Source organism: Oryctolagus cuniculus, chromosome 3 (assembly GCF_964237555.1).
Source record: "Oryctolagus cuniculus chromosome 3, mOryCun1.1, whole genome shotgun sequence".
In the NCBI taxonomy this organism is placed as follows: domain Eukaryota; kingdom Metazoa; phylum Chordata; class Mammalia; order Lagomorpha; family Leporidae; genus Oryctolagus; species Oryctolagus cuniculus.
In genome coordinates, this window is record NC_091434.1 from 5,455,321 (window position 1) to 5,472,086 (window position 16,766).

Consider the following 16,766-nt stretch of genomic DNA (forward strand, 5'->3'; position numbering starts at 1 on the left):
TGACTTCTGAGCCTTTTATTTTGTGATACCAAGGCTGGAGACAGCAAGTGTCTCCATGACAACACCACATTCTGCCTCCAAAGGACCAAGACGCAGCAGGTGGGGAAGACACAGATCTCTGATTCTCCCTGGAACAAATAAGGGCATGGAGCAGGAAGACCTGGGATAGTGTCCCACACTGGGTCGGAGACCCACCATCAAGTGGGTTTGCAGATAATACACATCCCTGTAGCTCCAGGGCACAGCCTGAGCACCTGCTGTGCCCAAACATGAGACCCCCGTCACTGGAGCGGCTCTCACTCAGCGAAGGCAGGGACCCTGGTGCCAAGATGGGTGCCTGGATGGAGAGACTGAAAACTGGGCCACAGGATCCAAATCTGTCCCTGGGGGTAAGAATTAGAGCCACAGGGGGCAGTCCTGCCGGTGCCATTCAACTAGGATGTTCTGCCTGGAACCCTCAGCTCATGTGACTCTGGGAACCAGGTCCCGATGGCCGTGACTTTGACTTAACGAAGGAATTTTATGTTATTTTTTCACTCTCAGTAGGATGACAAAAGCAACAGAGGGCAATTCCTCTGCTGTTGGATTCACGACCATGCTCACTGAAACCAAGCAGCCCGGCTCTCAGGAGCTGTGCACGAGCACACGGCACACAGGAGCACCACACACAGGAGGCAGCACCTTCGACAAGGGGAATGCTCCATTCGTGTGTGCTTTCTGTCAGGTGCACTACACATAATGACTTGGCGAAAGCAACAGTCCCGTAGGGGAACCATGCAAAAGCATCCATCCACCCCAGGGGCCAGCAGCAAACACTCGCTGGTTCTTTCTCTCATGCCAAGTGTGGGTCAAGTTTTCCATCTGCAGCAAAAATGAGAGAATTTCTTTCCTGGCTGACACTGGCTCGCTTCTTAAGCTAAGAGGAACAGGTGAGCAGAAATAGGACCATATGGAGAAATTCACTCAAAGAGGGACCAGCAAATCGATAATGCTACATTGTGTCTTTTAGGAAGTCTTGAATTGAATCAGTTGATTTCATTCCCACTCTGTTTGGAGAGGGAAGGCTGTGGCTTCTCTCCTCAGCCCCAGGCACTCCTAACACTGTTATTCCCAGTACCTGTGGACTTGACCCTCCTGGTGGTCACTTCAGGAAATGAGGGGTGTTAGTTGCCATGGTGACCAGAGAATGACTTTCTCTTGCTCATGGAGGAAAGTTAAAGGTTCCATTCATTGACAATTTTTTTGTCATGTAAATATTGCCCCCTCTACTTCCAGGCTTTGAAACCCTGAGTGGATGGACCCCATTAGAAAAGATTCCCTCCCTCCCTCCGAGGCCATTATTGGGACTGTAGTGCAAAGACACCGCCCACTGCATTCATTCACTCCCTGCAGGCTTCATGGATGTTGTGAGTGACCCAGGCCAAAGGAACATCAACTTGGTCTTTTAATGCTTTTACAGTTCTTTTAATTAGATGATTTTAATAGCTTCTTTCTAAGACTCCCTTCTCCAGCTGCTGAAGTTACAGTCTATTCAAAGCCGAAACCCCAATCATGGACATTTAAATTGCTCTATTTACTGAAAGCTTGGACTAGCCTTGTTCAATGAGACAATCTCTCCGATTCTCCACCAATGACCTCGCCATTCATCAAATTTACATACACATACTGGCTTATTTATCAACTAGGGCCTAAATATAATATTTTATTAATAGTTCTGTGTTCATGTATCTCATACCTTATGGTGAAGTTAATATTTCCTATTTGCTATATACATTTATGAAAAGCTTTGTAAATGGCTTGATAACCAACACACATTCCTTGGAATCAAGCCTTGGGAAATTTTCCTACATACAGGAAAAAGATTCATGCACACGGCTGCCCATCCCAGAGACCCACTGCAAACAGCCTCCAATGGCCAGCGTCTCAGAAAGCCACTAGAAGCTGAAGATGGCGCGACTGGTGACAGAAAACATCTTTGATAAAACATTAAGTGAAAAAGCTAATACAAAACTGTGTATGTGGCATGATGACATTCTGTACAAGTTTCAAAGGTAAATAAAACATGCATAGAAAAAAAAATACCCAGAAATGTTGGCAGCAATTATCTCTGGGCGGGAAGGGACTTGGCTACATCTCCACAACTCTAAGTTTCCACAGGATCCATGTATCGTTTTAACGGGAGCCAAGCAGAGAAAGAGCAGCACCCAAGGGAGACAAAATCGGAGGCAGCGTCCCAGGTCCCGTTTGGGGAGGAGTGGGGGTCCTGCCTTCCGCAGGGGCTCCTGGCGAGGCTGAGAGGGCAAGACTCTGTTCACACAGCCTCCTCAACCAGCGACAAGCAGCGTAAGAAGTGAAACCGCTGCCCCTTGAAAAGAGCAGGCCTCGCTGGCTACAGCGCGTGTTAGAATCTGGCCTGACTTCCCCGGCAGTCAGCGGGCTTGTCAGGTAACACGGAAGAGGGTGACACCAGAACCGTCTGGAACCAAACAACGACATGGGAGCGAAGGCGTGGCGGGGCTCTCATCCAGAGACGAGCTGTCTCTATGTCCTATTCGCGGGGCAAGAGCAAGAATACAGCAGCGGAATGTGGGCTTCTGAGCCCAGGGCCGGGGTCGGGGCCGCCAGCAGCAGGCGGCCTCCGGCAGACGCACGGGACGGCAACTGCTCCTCTTTTATGTCGCGCTCCGTTCCCAGGACTGGCACGCTGGGGGGCAGGAAGAGGATCCCGTGTGGAAATTCCTGTGCAGAGTCACTAGCAAAATCCTTCCTCATGGAGCTGCCTGATGTCACCTGTGAAAACAAAGAACGCTGTGCTAAGAACAGACCCTCCCCCTCCACCCCACCCTGCCTGTTCTCACGCAGGACATGGCTCGGTACACGACCAAAGCTGCGAGAGAGTCTTCAGGCACTGAAGTGCTTCTAAGCATATATTATTCTCAATCTCTCTCTCTCTCTCTCTCTCTCTCTCTCTCTCTCCCTCTCTCTCTCCCCCTCCCTCTCAGAACCACTAATCCCCAAGGCATGGGGAAACCACCCCCCCCTTTTTTTTTTCATTTTATTTGATAGGGAGAGAGAGTGAGACAGAGAAACTGATCTTCCATCTGTTGTTTTACTCTCCAAATGCCTTCAACAGGCAAAGCCATGAGTCCGGAACTCAGTATGGGTGCCTCGAGTGGGTGGAGGGACGCACTGGAACCGTCATGCCCTGCTGCCTCCCAGGTGTGCGTTAGCAGGAAGCTGGATCAGGCACTTGATGCGGCACTCAGGAGCCCCAAGCCGCCTCTTAAGGGCTGCACCCACCCCGAGATGCTTTATTTGCTTAATCATGGTGCATAAATTTTAAAAAGTTGATAATGGGGTTAAAGACTTGAAAAATTCATCAAAATGCAATTTTATGATGACTACCCAATGAACAACTTCAACTTCCTCCACATTCGGAGCATAATGCCAGCAACTACAAGAACCAGTGGATTATTAGGTAGGGAACGGACTGTCAATCTCCAAGGAGCTCCCTCCCCCAGGTCCTAAGGGGAGGGGTGCCCACTCCTCACGCACAGAGGCAAGGGAAGGCGCCGGCTACTCTGACCCTAGATCCCTACGTCCCTTCAACCTTAGTGTGGGAGGAAGAAAGAGAATACGCACGACCCTCTGTTTATCTGATTCACAACTGCCAGCTCCTTGCCCTACCTGGACGGGTGCAGCTCACTCCCGCTGAGGGTGACACTCTTCCCTGGCTAGCACCCAGCGGGGGAGGATTTCTCGAACCCCTCTGGATAAAGCCGCAGCACGAGGCCCTGGGAGAGCAACTTTTAGCAGCACGCAGCTGGCTGCCTATGAAATTACTTTTTCGGCAAACGTTTAAAGAAGATCACAAACAGATGTCAAAAAATGAGCTTCCAGCTAGCAGTGAGCAGCAAGGGAAAACTGGACAAGCCAAATGCGTCGGTTTTAAAGGAGTCAGCAGTTAAGGATTTAGGGGTACCTGGGTGCTCATTCTCTTCGGATCCCCTTTCTCTCGTGGATACACACACACACACACACAAACACACACAAACACACATACACGCGTACACGTGTGCGCGCGCGTCACATCCTTCCCCCAAACCATTTTCATTCACCAATTAACTCTCTTCATATCAATGAAAGTTTAAGGCTAAGCCAAGGGGAAGTGGCCAGGAAGGAAGTCAGCGTGTTATAGTTGAAAAAGAACGGGAAGTGAGAAGTGCGTGTCTGGACTGGATCTTTTCTGATTACGGCCACTCGTCAAACACCTTTAGACTTCCTATGATCTTCAACTGTCTGCTCTGTTCCTGATTGCTTATCTTTCAGCTCATAACTTAACAAAATGCAAAGCGCTGCAAAATCCTAATTCTAATGTATTATATGGCTTAGTATTGTTGTCATCAAAATGGCACCAACTAGAAAGACCAGGAACCAGTGCTTTCTCAATAAGCCAGGCTTCTGCGGGTGCTGCCTTGCAGCCTATACCAACTGTGCACCAGCCCAGCTCTCACAAAGCCCTCCGTAATCGAAGGATTTTGTATACGAGCCCCAGTGGTCAGAATGCAAGGGGCAGAACCAAGTGCCCAGACAGGCCGAAAGGAAGCTGCGGGCCGTGATCGCCCCACAGCACCAGCACAAGTGAAGAGAAACTGCACAGGTGGGGGTCAGCGTGAGGGCCAGGGCAGGCGGCGCACAGCCCTGGGCACCTGGTAGCCGCTCGTCCCTGGAAGGAAGGGCAGAGCGAAAGCAAGGAGGTGGGGAGAAGGGAGGAAGGCGGGAACTCGTCGTCGTGTCGCCAACTGCTTCTCCGACAAATGTCTGTTCCAGCGGAACGCCCCTTCCTGTCTTTCCCTGACAACATTTTAAATATTTGGTTTCAGGATCTGGCCAGGTAATCTGGAAACATAAATAAAGCAAGTAGGAAGGTCCTGGGAGGGGAAGGGGAGCCTTCTACTGAATGTTGCCAGTTAATTGATTGACATTTTTATTATGCAAGAGAGCCATCGCCGAACACCTTGAACACCTCCCTAAAACATTTTTTGGCTAGTCAAAGGCGATCAGCATGCATTTAATATCTCCTCCTCATAACCAGTATAAGAACAGAGCATCTGAATATCTGTAAAGACATCCACCATAGGGGATAAAGGAAGGGAAACCAAGTCTCTAAAACACGTGACCTTGTCTCAGTACATGCCCAAGCAGCATAAACAGTGTAGGCTGCTGGTCCCTGCGCCCTCCCCCTGGCCAGTAACCTCTGATGGGGAGGAGCTTCCACTTTCCACTTGTCCCTTTCCATATTCCTGAATCCGTTTTGTTTTTTTTTTTTTTGCATAATGCATTACATTCAGGTCTGAGAATACATTAAAATGATGTAACTGAGACAGATACCGTGATTTTAAATTAAAGTATGGGCATTTTCAGAGGAAAGAAAACAGCCATCAGAGCCACTCACCTGGCTGTCACTGGGTTTTCCCCATCAGACTTCATGCCGTTTATTTGATTTTATTAGCAATCTCCTTCAGAAGACCCTTCAGATCATTAAGCTTGGAGAGGGAAAAAAAAATAGAACTGGTCTTAAGACACATTTTCAAAACTTTCCGTTTTCTCTGCAGTAGACAGATGTGTTCCAGTGTGAGAATGGCACCTCGGGGGAGGGCAGAGCCAGCAGCGGCAGGTGCACTTCCGCCTGCCCAGCACTCACTTCCTGTGATTGCATCACTAGCAATTAGTGATCAATTAGCTAATCGATTAGTCATCTGTATGCATATGAAGGTCATTAGTAATGCCCACAAAGAAATAAGGGCTTACAGTGACACGAGGTACAATAATAATAATGTGATATGGAACTAATCCTAATAAAATCATAAGATGCTGATAAAGCTTTGTATATATATAGTATATTGTATATATATAGTAATAAAATACTAATAAATTGAATTTTTGAAAATAAATGGTCTTCCCCCAGCACACCGCACATGCAAACAGTCCAAATACTTAAGCCTAATTTAAGTAAAAGACATAATAAAATTATTCTTTATACTTGCATGTTTTGCAAATGTATGATACAAGATACATGAAGCTCATTTTACATTACGTGGTACTTCCGGTAAAAGCCTATGGATATACTGTGATTCCTGTACAGCTGGTTTCTAACTTGCCATAGCCCTCACTCAAGGGAAAATAGTTGGTTATGTTGGACTTATTCCAATAATAACTTCTTCCTTAGTTCTTTTTTTTTTTTTTTAAGAAAAAAATTAACAAGTATAAAGCCAATATGGGCTAATGGCTGCCTAAAATGAATAAGGCTAGTGAGATTCCTACTTCTGGATGCAAGGCCAGTTGTGGATAACTTTGTGGTTTTTTTAAAAGATTTATTTATTTATTTGAAAGTCAGAGTTACACAGAGAGAGAAGGAAAGAGGCAGAGAAAGAGAAAAAAGGTCGTCCATCTTCTGGTTCATTCCCCAGATGGCTGCAACAGCCAGGGCTACACTGATCCAAAGCCAGGAGCCAGGAGCTTCCTCCGGTTCTCCCACATGGGTGCAGGGGCTCAAGGACCTGGGCCATTTTCTACGGCTTTCCCAGCAATAGTAGAGAGCTGGATTGGAAGTTGAGCAGCTGGGACTCGAACTGGTGCCCATATGAGGTGCCTGCACTGCAGGTGGTGGCTTTACCCACTACGCCATAGCTCCAGCATTGGATAACTTTGTTTTCTGGTATAATTTGATGGGGCTTTTGAGAGAGCCTGATGTTTGTTAATGATAAAATGACATACACAAAAATTGCTAGTAAAAAAAAAAAGTAAATTGAATTCAAGAGCACACTAAAAAGATTATACATCATGACCAAGTGGTACTTAACCCTGGGATGCGAGGGTGGCTGTACACGAGAAAATCGGTGTGGTCCACTGTAAGATTCCAAGAACAAAACAGGTAAACTAGAGAATAGAAAAAAATCAGAAAAATTAAGATTTGAGTTTTTTGAAAAGATAAAATTGACAAACCCTTAGCTATACTAAATAAGATAAAAAAAGAAGCAGGAAATAAATAGAAATCGGAAAGAAGAGACAATGATACAGACTTGAAAGAGATTACAGGAACAGGTTTGCACAATGCAGACGCACATCACCCAGGGATGGAGGCCACCGCCCTCGGTGCAGGCGGTGAGTCTGCATTGCTTCTTGTGGCGGTGGGTGGAATCTGAGCCTTCCATTGAAGAACCTGGGCTATCCCAGGATGCTGGGAGAAACACAAGGTAAGGGCTCCAGTATCAGAGCAGTGGCTGGGGTTAGGCAGGCATAAGCTGGACACAGATCAGACGACACAGCCACAGGGCACCTGCCATGTGAATGAGGTCCCCGTGTGACCAATCTCTTGGTCACAGTCAGACGCCACACACTAGGCCATCTACTAGGTTAAAGAAGTACCCTGTGAAAGGCACACTATAAACACCGATGTCTAGCTCCCCTTCACTTCCTGTTAGGGCAGGGTAGCTGGCCAGTCTGCTAGCCCCAACTTAGCTGGGGGATCCCAAAACACCTACAACCTACCAAGACTGCATTGAGAACAACTATGAGGCCTGAACAGATCACGGACAAATAAGGAGTTGGATTCAGTAATCAAAACCTTCTGACAAGGGCTATACAGCTTCATGGGTTAATTCTACCCAACATTCAAGGAGAAATACCAACCCTTCTTAAACTCTTCCAAAGAATAAAAGAAGAGGACATAGTTCCAAACCCATTACATGAGGCCAGTATCACCCTGATACTAAATCCAGACAGATAGCTACAGGCCAATATCCCTGATGAACATACGCAAAAATTGCTAGAAAAAAAAAAAAACAGCAAATTGAATTCAAGAGCACACTAAACAGATCATACATCATGACTGTGGGGAGCAACTCGGACTAGACTAAGCTACTGGAATTAAGACTTATTCTATGCATCTGCTCTCCCACAATATGGCGCTGGGAGAGGAGTAAACAACTTTCACACAGCTGCCTCCAGTTCGACCAGTAACCTGCAGGAGCTGATCCTGCTCCTGATTGGAGGAGAGCAGCGTACTCGGCGTGTGGGTAGCAGAGTTGGGATTGGTGGAAGAGGACTATAAAGGAGGAGAGAGACAACATGCACCAGGAACATCTAAGGGGAACATCCGAATAACATCTGAGCAGCCCCCGAGAGAGCCGGCCGGCGGTGTGCCGCTCCCCCGCGGAAGTGGGGAAAGTGGCAGGGGGAGCCGCCCTTCCACAGAGGTGGAAGGATCGGCAGCCAACCCAGGAAGGACCAGCAGCAAACTCGGGGAGGGCCGAGCAGACGAAAGAACAGCGCAGGGTCCTGTGTCGTTCCTCTGTGAAGAGGGGGAGCGACACATGACCAAGTGGTACTTAACCCTGGGAGGCAAGGGTGGCTGTACATGGGAAATCGGTGTGGTCCACTACATTAACAGGACGAAAGACAAAACCACACAGTCATCTCAACACGCAGACAGAGAAGTTGGCAAAATTCAGTATCCTTTCCTGATCACAAAAATAAAAACCTCTCAACAAAGTAGGCATAGAAGGAACTTAACCTCAACACAACGAAGCCAATAATCAATATGGTGTTCAACGTGGAAAACCGAAAGCTTTTCCTCCAAGACGTGGGATAAGGCAGGGACACCTGTTGTCCCGCTGCTGCTCACCACAGCACTGGGGTCCCCAGCTGGAGAGCTCAGTCAAGAAAAGCCAGAAAAGGCACCCAAGGCGGAAAGGAAGAAGTCAGATGATCTCCACTGCAGACAAGAGGCTCTTATGTGTAGAAAACCCGGAAGATTCTGGGAAAAAACAGCTTTTAGAATTGAGAAGCATTCGGGCCGCCATTGTGGTGCAGTGGATTAAGCTGCCGTCTGCAATACCTGCACCCCATGAGGGCGCCAGTTCAAGTCCTGGCAGCTCCACTTCCCATCCAGCTCCCTGCCAATGCCCTGGGATGGCAGTAGAGATGGCCCAAGTGCTGGGGCCCCTGCACCCACGTGGGAGACCTGGAGGAAGTGCCTGGCTCCTGGTCGCGCAGCCATCTGAGGAGTGAACCAGTGGATGGAAGATCTCTCTCTCTCTCTCTCTCTCTCCCAATCTCTCTGTAACTCTTTCAAACAAAATTAAAAAAAAATCTTCAAACAACAAAAAAAAGAATTAAGCATTCAATAAAATTTCAGGATACAAAATCAACATGCAAAAACCAACCATGTTTTTATATTTCAACAATGAACTACCCCAAAAAGGAAATTAAGAAAATAACACCATTTATACCAGCAAAAATAAAGAATAAAATACAAAGAATTAACTTAATCAAGGAAGTGAAAGGCCTATCCATTGAAAATTATAAAACACGGATGAAGAAAATTTTAAGACACAAATGTAAAAACATCCAATATTCTGAATTATAAGAATAAATATTGTTAAAGATATCCATGCTATCAAATACAATCCCTATCAAAAACCCCAAAGGCATTATTGAAGGGGAAAAAACAATCCTAGAATTCCTATGGAACCACAAAAGGCCCTAAATAGACAAAGCCATCTTGAGCCGGAAAAACAAAGCTAGAGGAACCATACTTCCTGACTTCAAATTATCCCACAAAGTATCCTAATGACTAGTGGACTGGCTTAAACAACAGAGATATAAACCAATGGAACAGAATAGAGAACCCAGAAATGAGCCTACGCATTTACAGTCCAACCTTTGACAAAGATTCAAGAAAACACAAGGGAGAAAAAGATAATCTCTTCACAAAGTAGTGCTGGGAACACTGGAGGTTCTCATGCAAAAGAATGAAATGGATCCCTGCCTCACACCATACACAAAAATCAACTCAAAATAGACCAAAGACTTAACCATAAGACTTGAAACTGTAAAACTCATGAAAAAAGCAGATGAAAAATCTTGACCTTGGTCTCAGCCATGAATTTTTGGGAAAAGCCTCAAAAGTACAGGTAACAAAAGCAAAAACAGACAAGTGGATTAAATCAATCCAAAGCTCCTTCACAGTAAAGGAAGCAGTCAGCAGAATGTAAGGGCAGCCTGTGGAATAGGAAAAGCCATTTGCAAACCACACGTCAACAAGTCGTTAATAAAACACTGGGGCCAGCACTGGGGTGTAGCAGGTAAAGTCGCTGCCTGCAATGCTGGTATCCCGTGTGTGTGCTGGTTCATGACTCAGCTGCTCCACTTCTGATCCAGCTCCCTGCTGATGGCCTGGGAAAAGCAGCAGCAGATGGCCCAAGTGCCTGGGTCCTTGCTAACCATGGGGGAAACCCGGAAGAAACTCCCAGCTCCTCGCTCTGGATAGGCCCAGCTTTGGCCATTTGTGCCATTTGGGGAGTGAACCAGCAGATGGAAAATCTCTGTAACTCTGACTTACAAATAAATAAATAAATCTTAAAAAAATAAGCAAAATATATAAACACATGTATAACTCAATACTAAAATCATGAACCATCTGATTAAGTAATGGACAAAGGATCTAGACAGACACTTCTTGAAAGAGAAATCCAAATGGCCAACAGCTATACGCAAAAGTACTCAACTCTGCAGTCATCAGAGACACACAGCTCAAAACCTCAATGAGGCGGCCGGCGCCGTGGCTCACTCGGTTAATCCTCCGCCTGCGGTGCCGGCATCCCATGGTAAGTGCTGGCCAATATGCAGAGAAAGGGGTGCTATTGTACACAGGTGGTGGGAACACAGATTGATACAGCGATTTTGGAACAGCATGGAAGTTCTTCAAAAAATTAAAAGTAGAACAACCACGTAATCATGCAACCCCACTCCGGACATGTGTTCAAAGGAGCTGAAATCGAGATCACGCAGAGGTGTCTGCAGACTAATGTCCATGGCAGTGTTGTTCACAGTAGCTCCTGAATGTCCATCACAGATGGATGGACAGAGGAAATGTGGTGCATCTGTACAATGGAACATCATTTAGCCTTTTAGAAAGAAGATGTGAATGTTTACAATGGTGGGGATGAACCTGTAGGACATGGAGAGACACACACCGCATGTCACTGATATATGGAACCTAAAATAGCCAGACTTACAGAGCAGAGGGGAAGTTGGTGGTTCCAGGGGGTGGGGAGGGGGAATGAAGGAATAGGGTGATTTTGGTCAAAGGCACAAAGTTTCAGTGACACAAGACAAATGAGGTCCCGAGATCTGCCTTATAGCATGACAACAGTCAACCAGTTAGCCATACTGTGTCATATAAATAAAATGTGCTGAGAAATCAGATCTGAAATCTCAGTTCTCACACACACATGCAAACACACACACACACGCACACATGCACACACACACGCACACACACACACGCACACATAGAGGTAGAGATAGATTAATTACCTGGGCCTGACTGTTGTAATCATTTTGCAATGTATACACGCATCAAAACATTCATTTGTACCTGTTTCTATCATTTGCGTATGCCGATGAAGCTACTAAACATAGCTATTTTTTAAAATGGGACTCCAAAAGCTTGGTTAAGAAACAAAAGATTATCCCTCAAATTCTATGTGAGTGGAAAGACGGGAGTATTGGGGGAGCTAAGAAGGCAGAGGAGGAGAGAGAGCAGGGACAGAGGAACCGGTGAGGAGAGGGAGAGAGGCAGAGAGGTTCCCTGTGATCTGCCCCAGTTCTGCCACGGCCCACAGGGTGGCAGCAGCGATGGCGTCTGGTGGGACCCCTTGCAGGGGCTGCATTCCACAGCCAGGGGTTGCAAAGTGGCCAGAGCCTGAAGTCCCAGGAGACCTTGGCTTGCACGTGTGGGGGCAGAGCTTTCCATAGCCATTCCAGTGCTCTGGGACTTCACGACCCCCTGTCCCAAGTGACAGTGCCAGCCCCACCCCAGACCACACTGGCCTAGGAGGTCCAGGTCCACTGACCACCGGGTCCCTGGAATCAGGTCAGCTCATCCATGACCTCCAACCCCCAGCACAGGTGGGCTCCCGCCCTGTGCCTGCCTCCCCAAGTCCACATGCTGTCCCCTCTACCCGTTCTCTGCACGACACAGCTGAGGAGCGGGACCCGGGTGTGGCTTGGGGGAAGGGAGGTGGCTTTCCATGAGTTTCCTCTAAAGTCACCCCAGATTAGTCCGCCAGTAAAAAACCACAAACTAAAACGGACTGCTTGCCCACAAACACAACACCTAGACACACCCTCGCACCCCTGTTCCTCTGACGCCGTGGGCATTCCAGTCACCCAGGGCAGGATGAGGTCCTCTTGAGTTTCAAATCTCACAACCGCCCTCCCTTGTGTGGGAATAAAACCCAGCCACAGGCCACGGCGAGCTCGTGGACAGAACGACCCCTGGGGCTCCCCCCTCTTCCCACTCCGCTTTCCCCAGTGCAGTGAACAACACACGTTTCTCCTGCCCTGACTGCCAACCCTCGCTCCCTTCTGATGTAGACACAGCCCACCTGTTGAATACATGCCGGAGGTAGCACAGAGCATCGTTACCATTGCCTACTCCTACAGGATTCAGCCTGAAAATGCTCCTGTATCCAAACCATTGAGCAAAGGGCTGATCCAGCAAATTCAGGGACCATAAAGAAGATTTAGCCCAATGCCTGGAACATGGTAGATGCCTTGCAAATATTTTGAGTTATGTGGCCTTGGTGAAGATTGAGCTGACAATATCTTTAAATATAATTATGTGCTGTGAAAAAATATATTATAAAGGTGTCCCTGTATAAGAGTTACACATATAATATACACATCCAATCTTAGAATCCCATGCCCTGTGTTTCCTTCCAATATTCTCTAACTATTCTCCAACTTTTTGGTGATCTCTGAAAATACCCAGCACTTTGGTGTTCCCTCCCTCCATTGAACACGATCCTGACGTCTGACATGGTCACGGGTGCACAGGCATCAACCTTACAGACCCAGGAGCCTTCCAGCCCTTCAGCTAAAACAGCAACGACGTCAGAGTCAGAGCAGCTGGAAGGGGACACGCTGGTGACAGCACCCGCACGGAGAAGACCTCCACCAGTGCCTTGCTCCCTGCAGCCAGGGGCCACCCCCCCCCCCATCAAAGCCAGCCCAAGCCTAGCCATTAAGAGCATTGCCAGCTTCCTCGTCCTCACTCTTGGAAACCAGCCACCGTGTAGGAAGGGGCTGCCTCAGGACCACCACACTGCAACAAGCCTAAGCTGCATGGACAGGCCTCAAAGGATGTGACCTCACATGGTGGGGGCACACAGAGGAGATCCGGGCCTGGCCACCAGCTGAGCCCAGGCCAGTAAACCCCGCAGGGGCCACACGTAGCAAAAGAACCAGCCAGCAGAGCCTTTCCTGCACGCCTGACCCACAGCATCACAGCCAGTAAAATGATTGCCTGAAGCCAGTGAACAGTATGGCAGCTTGTTACGCGGGTGTAGACAGCAGATAGCGACCAAGACACCCAGTTACCGTCACAGACCGGGTGACTCCCGCACGCAGAGCAGGCAGTCCCAGCAGGAGGAAGAGGAAGACCCGCCAAAGCCGGAGCTACTCTGGAGCTAAAGTTCCAGGAGGGGCCAGGAAGGTCTGAGCACCAGGCCTCCACCCACCACCCTGGTCATCAACGCACTGCCCAGGATCAGCGTTCAGCAAGTGAGGACAGCGAAAACAGCCTCAATTTTTAAAAACGTGTTGGTAAATAACACACAAATAAATAATAAATTGTAAACAGATACTTGCTTATGTTCCAGCTCTGCAAAAGGCATCTTTTGTTTGTTTAGTCATTCAACAAACATTCATTGCAGTCTTACTGTGGACAATGACTGGCAGCTGGAGAGTCAGCCAAACCAGACATGCTAGGGGACCAACCACCAAACAGCACGGCCCTGGGAGACTGCATCAATGCCGTCATCCCGGCTGCCATTCCCAAAACACTGTGGTGAAGCACCCCACATCACCCCGTCGAGCCTATCGGGGTGCCGGCATTTCTGAATCCATGGCCACTGCTGATGAACCTCACTGTAACCCCAGCCACGCAGCCCGGGCGGGCACAGGCACACTCTCTCCACGCCTGACTCCAAACGTGTTCATGCGTCTCCAGCGGGCACAGGCACACTCTCTCCACACCTGACTCCACACGTGTTCACGCGTTTGCAGCGGGCACAGGCACACTCTCTCCACACGTCCACACATGTTCATGCGTTTGCAGGGGCACAGGCACACTCTCTCCACACGTCCACACGAGTTCATGCGTTTGCAGCGGGCACAGGCACACTCTCTCCACACGTCCACACATGTTCATGCGTTTGCAGCGGGCACAGGCACACTCTCTCCACGCCTGACGTCCACACGTGTTCATGCGTTTGCAGCGGGCACAGGCACACTCTCTCCACGCCTGACTCCACACGTGTTCACGCGTTTGCAGCGGGCACAGGCACACTCTCTCCACGCCTGACTCCACACGTGTTCACGCGTCTCCAGCGGGCACAGGCACACTCTCTCCACGCCTGACGTCCACACGTGTTCACGCGTTTGCAGCGGGCACAGGCACACTCTCTCCACACGTCCACACGTGTTCATGCGTTTGCAGCGGGCACAGGCACACTCTCTCCACGCCTGACTCCACACGTGTTCACGCGTTTGCAGCGGGCACAGGCACACTCTCTCCACACGTCCACACGAGTTCATGCGTTTGCAGCGGGCACAGGCACAGTCTCTCCACGCCTGACGTCCACACGTGTTCACGCGTTTGCAGCAGGCACAGGCACACTCTCTCCACGCCTGACTCCACACGTGTTCACGCGTTTGCAGCGGGCACAGGCACACTCTCTCCACGCCTGACGTCCACACGTGTTCACGTGTTTGCAGCGGGCACAGGCACACTCTCTCCACACGTCCACACGTGTTCATGCGTTTGCAGCGGGCACAGGCACACTCTCTCCACACGTCCACACGTGTTCATGCGTCTCCAGCGGGCACAGGCACACTCTCTCCACGCCTGACTCCACACGTGTTCATGCGTTTGCAGCGCCCCCCTCCATGTTAAATAGGTAACAGATTGGAGAGGCATCAAAGACCAGAACAGAGGCTCAGGGACCCCCAGACAGCTCTTTCGCGTCTTTCTGGTATATTCCCTGTAATTCCAGGATGTTCACTGCATCCACAGGAGAGAGAAAAGGGGGTGGGGGAGCGCTGGGTTAGCTGGAGCAGAGAGGATTCTAGAGATCTTGGACAGGGACTTCGGGACCACTCCCCACGGGGGCGGGGAACATGGGAGCAACTCCCTTCCAGCCCCCAGTCCTTGTGCAGAGAAAGAAGGTGCAGAACATGGAACAATCACATCCGGCTGTTTTCACAATTAACTTACTGTTCTCTGCCCACACCACTGGCCTCCCACTGGAAGCTCACAGATATTGGAGATTTAAAAAATAGTCCTCGAACTATAAACAGAGTCGTACCTTTGTATCCAGTTGTCTGAAGCGATGCCTCATTCTGCAAAGCAATAGGAAAAGAAAGTGAGAGAGGGAGAGATAGAGGGAGAGAGAGAGAGGGAGAGAGAGAGGGAGAGAGGGAGAAGGGGGGGAAAGGGAGAGAGTGAGCGAGCAGTTAGGCTCCATGTTTTGGTCTCTTCACGGACAGAATACAGATCACTTTCATATTTTCAGCTCCATCAAGGGTCAGCTGCTTTGCCTCTCTGGTTTTTCCCCCTAATGAAGCAAAATTCCTCTTTCACCCCAATTAGTAGGCCAGAAAACAGAGGCTACTCTGCTGACAGGGGGAGGAAGACGATGGGCAAGGTCTCTCCCTCCTTTCGGAGCCCAAGATCTCAGAGTCTCAGCTTAAGGCACTCACTTTGTCCAAAGAGAGAAAGCATAGCCCACGCATGCATCCTGCACGTCTTTCAATAGCTGTGCTGAAACTAAACAAAGGGGGGGCTGTGCTTATATTACTCATTTTCTCTTAGGGTGATTTTTTTTAGATTTTTAAAAATTTATTTGACAGGGAGCTGGGGTGGGGGTGGGGCAAGCCCCCAGCTCCTGCTTCACTTCCCAAATGCCCAGAACACCCAGAAGGTGGCAGTAGGGAGCTGGGAACTTGGGAGCTCAATCCAGGTCTCCCCCAAGGGTGGCAGGAACCCAGCTACTTGTGCAGTCAGAAGCTGCAGCCGGGCACCCTGATACAGGACAGAGGCACCCTAACTGGTAACTTAGCTTCTAGCCCGAACACCTGCTCCTGTCAGTGAAGGCAGAGGCGCGTTTGGGACTCTGGGGCAGAGCGACAGCATCATTGAGGCTCTGCCTTCCGAGCAGGGAGGGCGTGCTGCCTCGGGCTTTCCTTGGATCACTCAGACCCCCTAGTGCTTAGCCAGGACTCACCCACTTCTGTAAGATGCGTCACGTTGTGTTTATGAATCCCGAGATGTTTATAACCCTCCCAGCGTGCACCAATGATGCTCAGGACTTCTCAGGGACAGCCGGTAACAGGTCAACCAAATGGCTTGTCCACCTTCTAATCGCCCGACCTCCTCATGGCAGAGATAAACACGTGTGTGGCCAGTTGCCATGACCTGTGACTCTTCGGGCGGCTACCTCTATAGCCATGGCAAGGGGACCCTCCCTCTTGTTCCCTGGTTCCATGGCCCTGCCCTGTGGGCTCCAAGTGGCTGTTTTTCCCTTAAGGCTATGCAGTGAGTGTAGGAGGGCAGATGGCTTTTCCCTTGTCCAAGGGCTGGCTTACAGGTATGTATCTGCCACATAGTATCTTTGTGGTGCTACGCTCCGCTGAGC

At 49.1% G+C, this 16,766-nt stretch overlaps 1 protein-coding gene across 2 annotated transcripts in view; it reads right to left on the reverse strand.

The window, feature by feature from the left end:
• TRPM8 (transient receptor potential cation channel subfamily M member 8) overlaps window positions 1–16,766 on the reverse strand; it is a 102,064-nt gene continuing 85,298 nt past the window's right edge. Inside the window, exons 24-26 of one of the 2 annotated variants that reach the window (XM_070071495.1) lie at window positions 15,438–15,471; window positions 5,456–5,546; window positions 1–2,790 (exon numbers count right to left, since the gene is read on the reverse strand). In XM_070071495.1, coding sequence (XP_069927596.1) covers window positions 5,496–5,546; window positions 15,438–15,471 — 85 coding nt within the window. In that variant the 3' untranslated portion in view covers window positions 1–2,790; window positions 5,456–5,495. The remainder of the gene's footprint in view (window positions 2,791–5,455; window positions 5,547–15,437; window positions 15,472–16,766) is intronic. The other variant, XM_017337530.3, reaches the window with a different exon arrangement.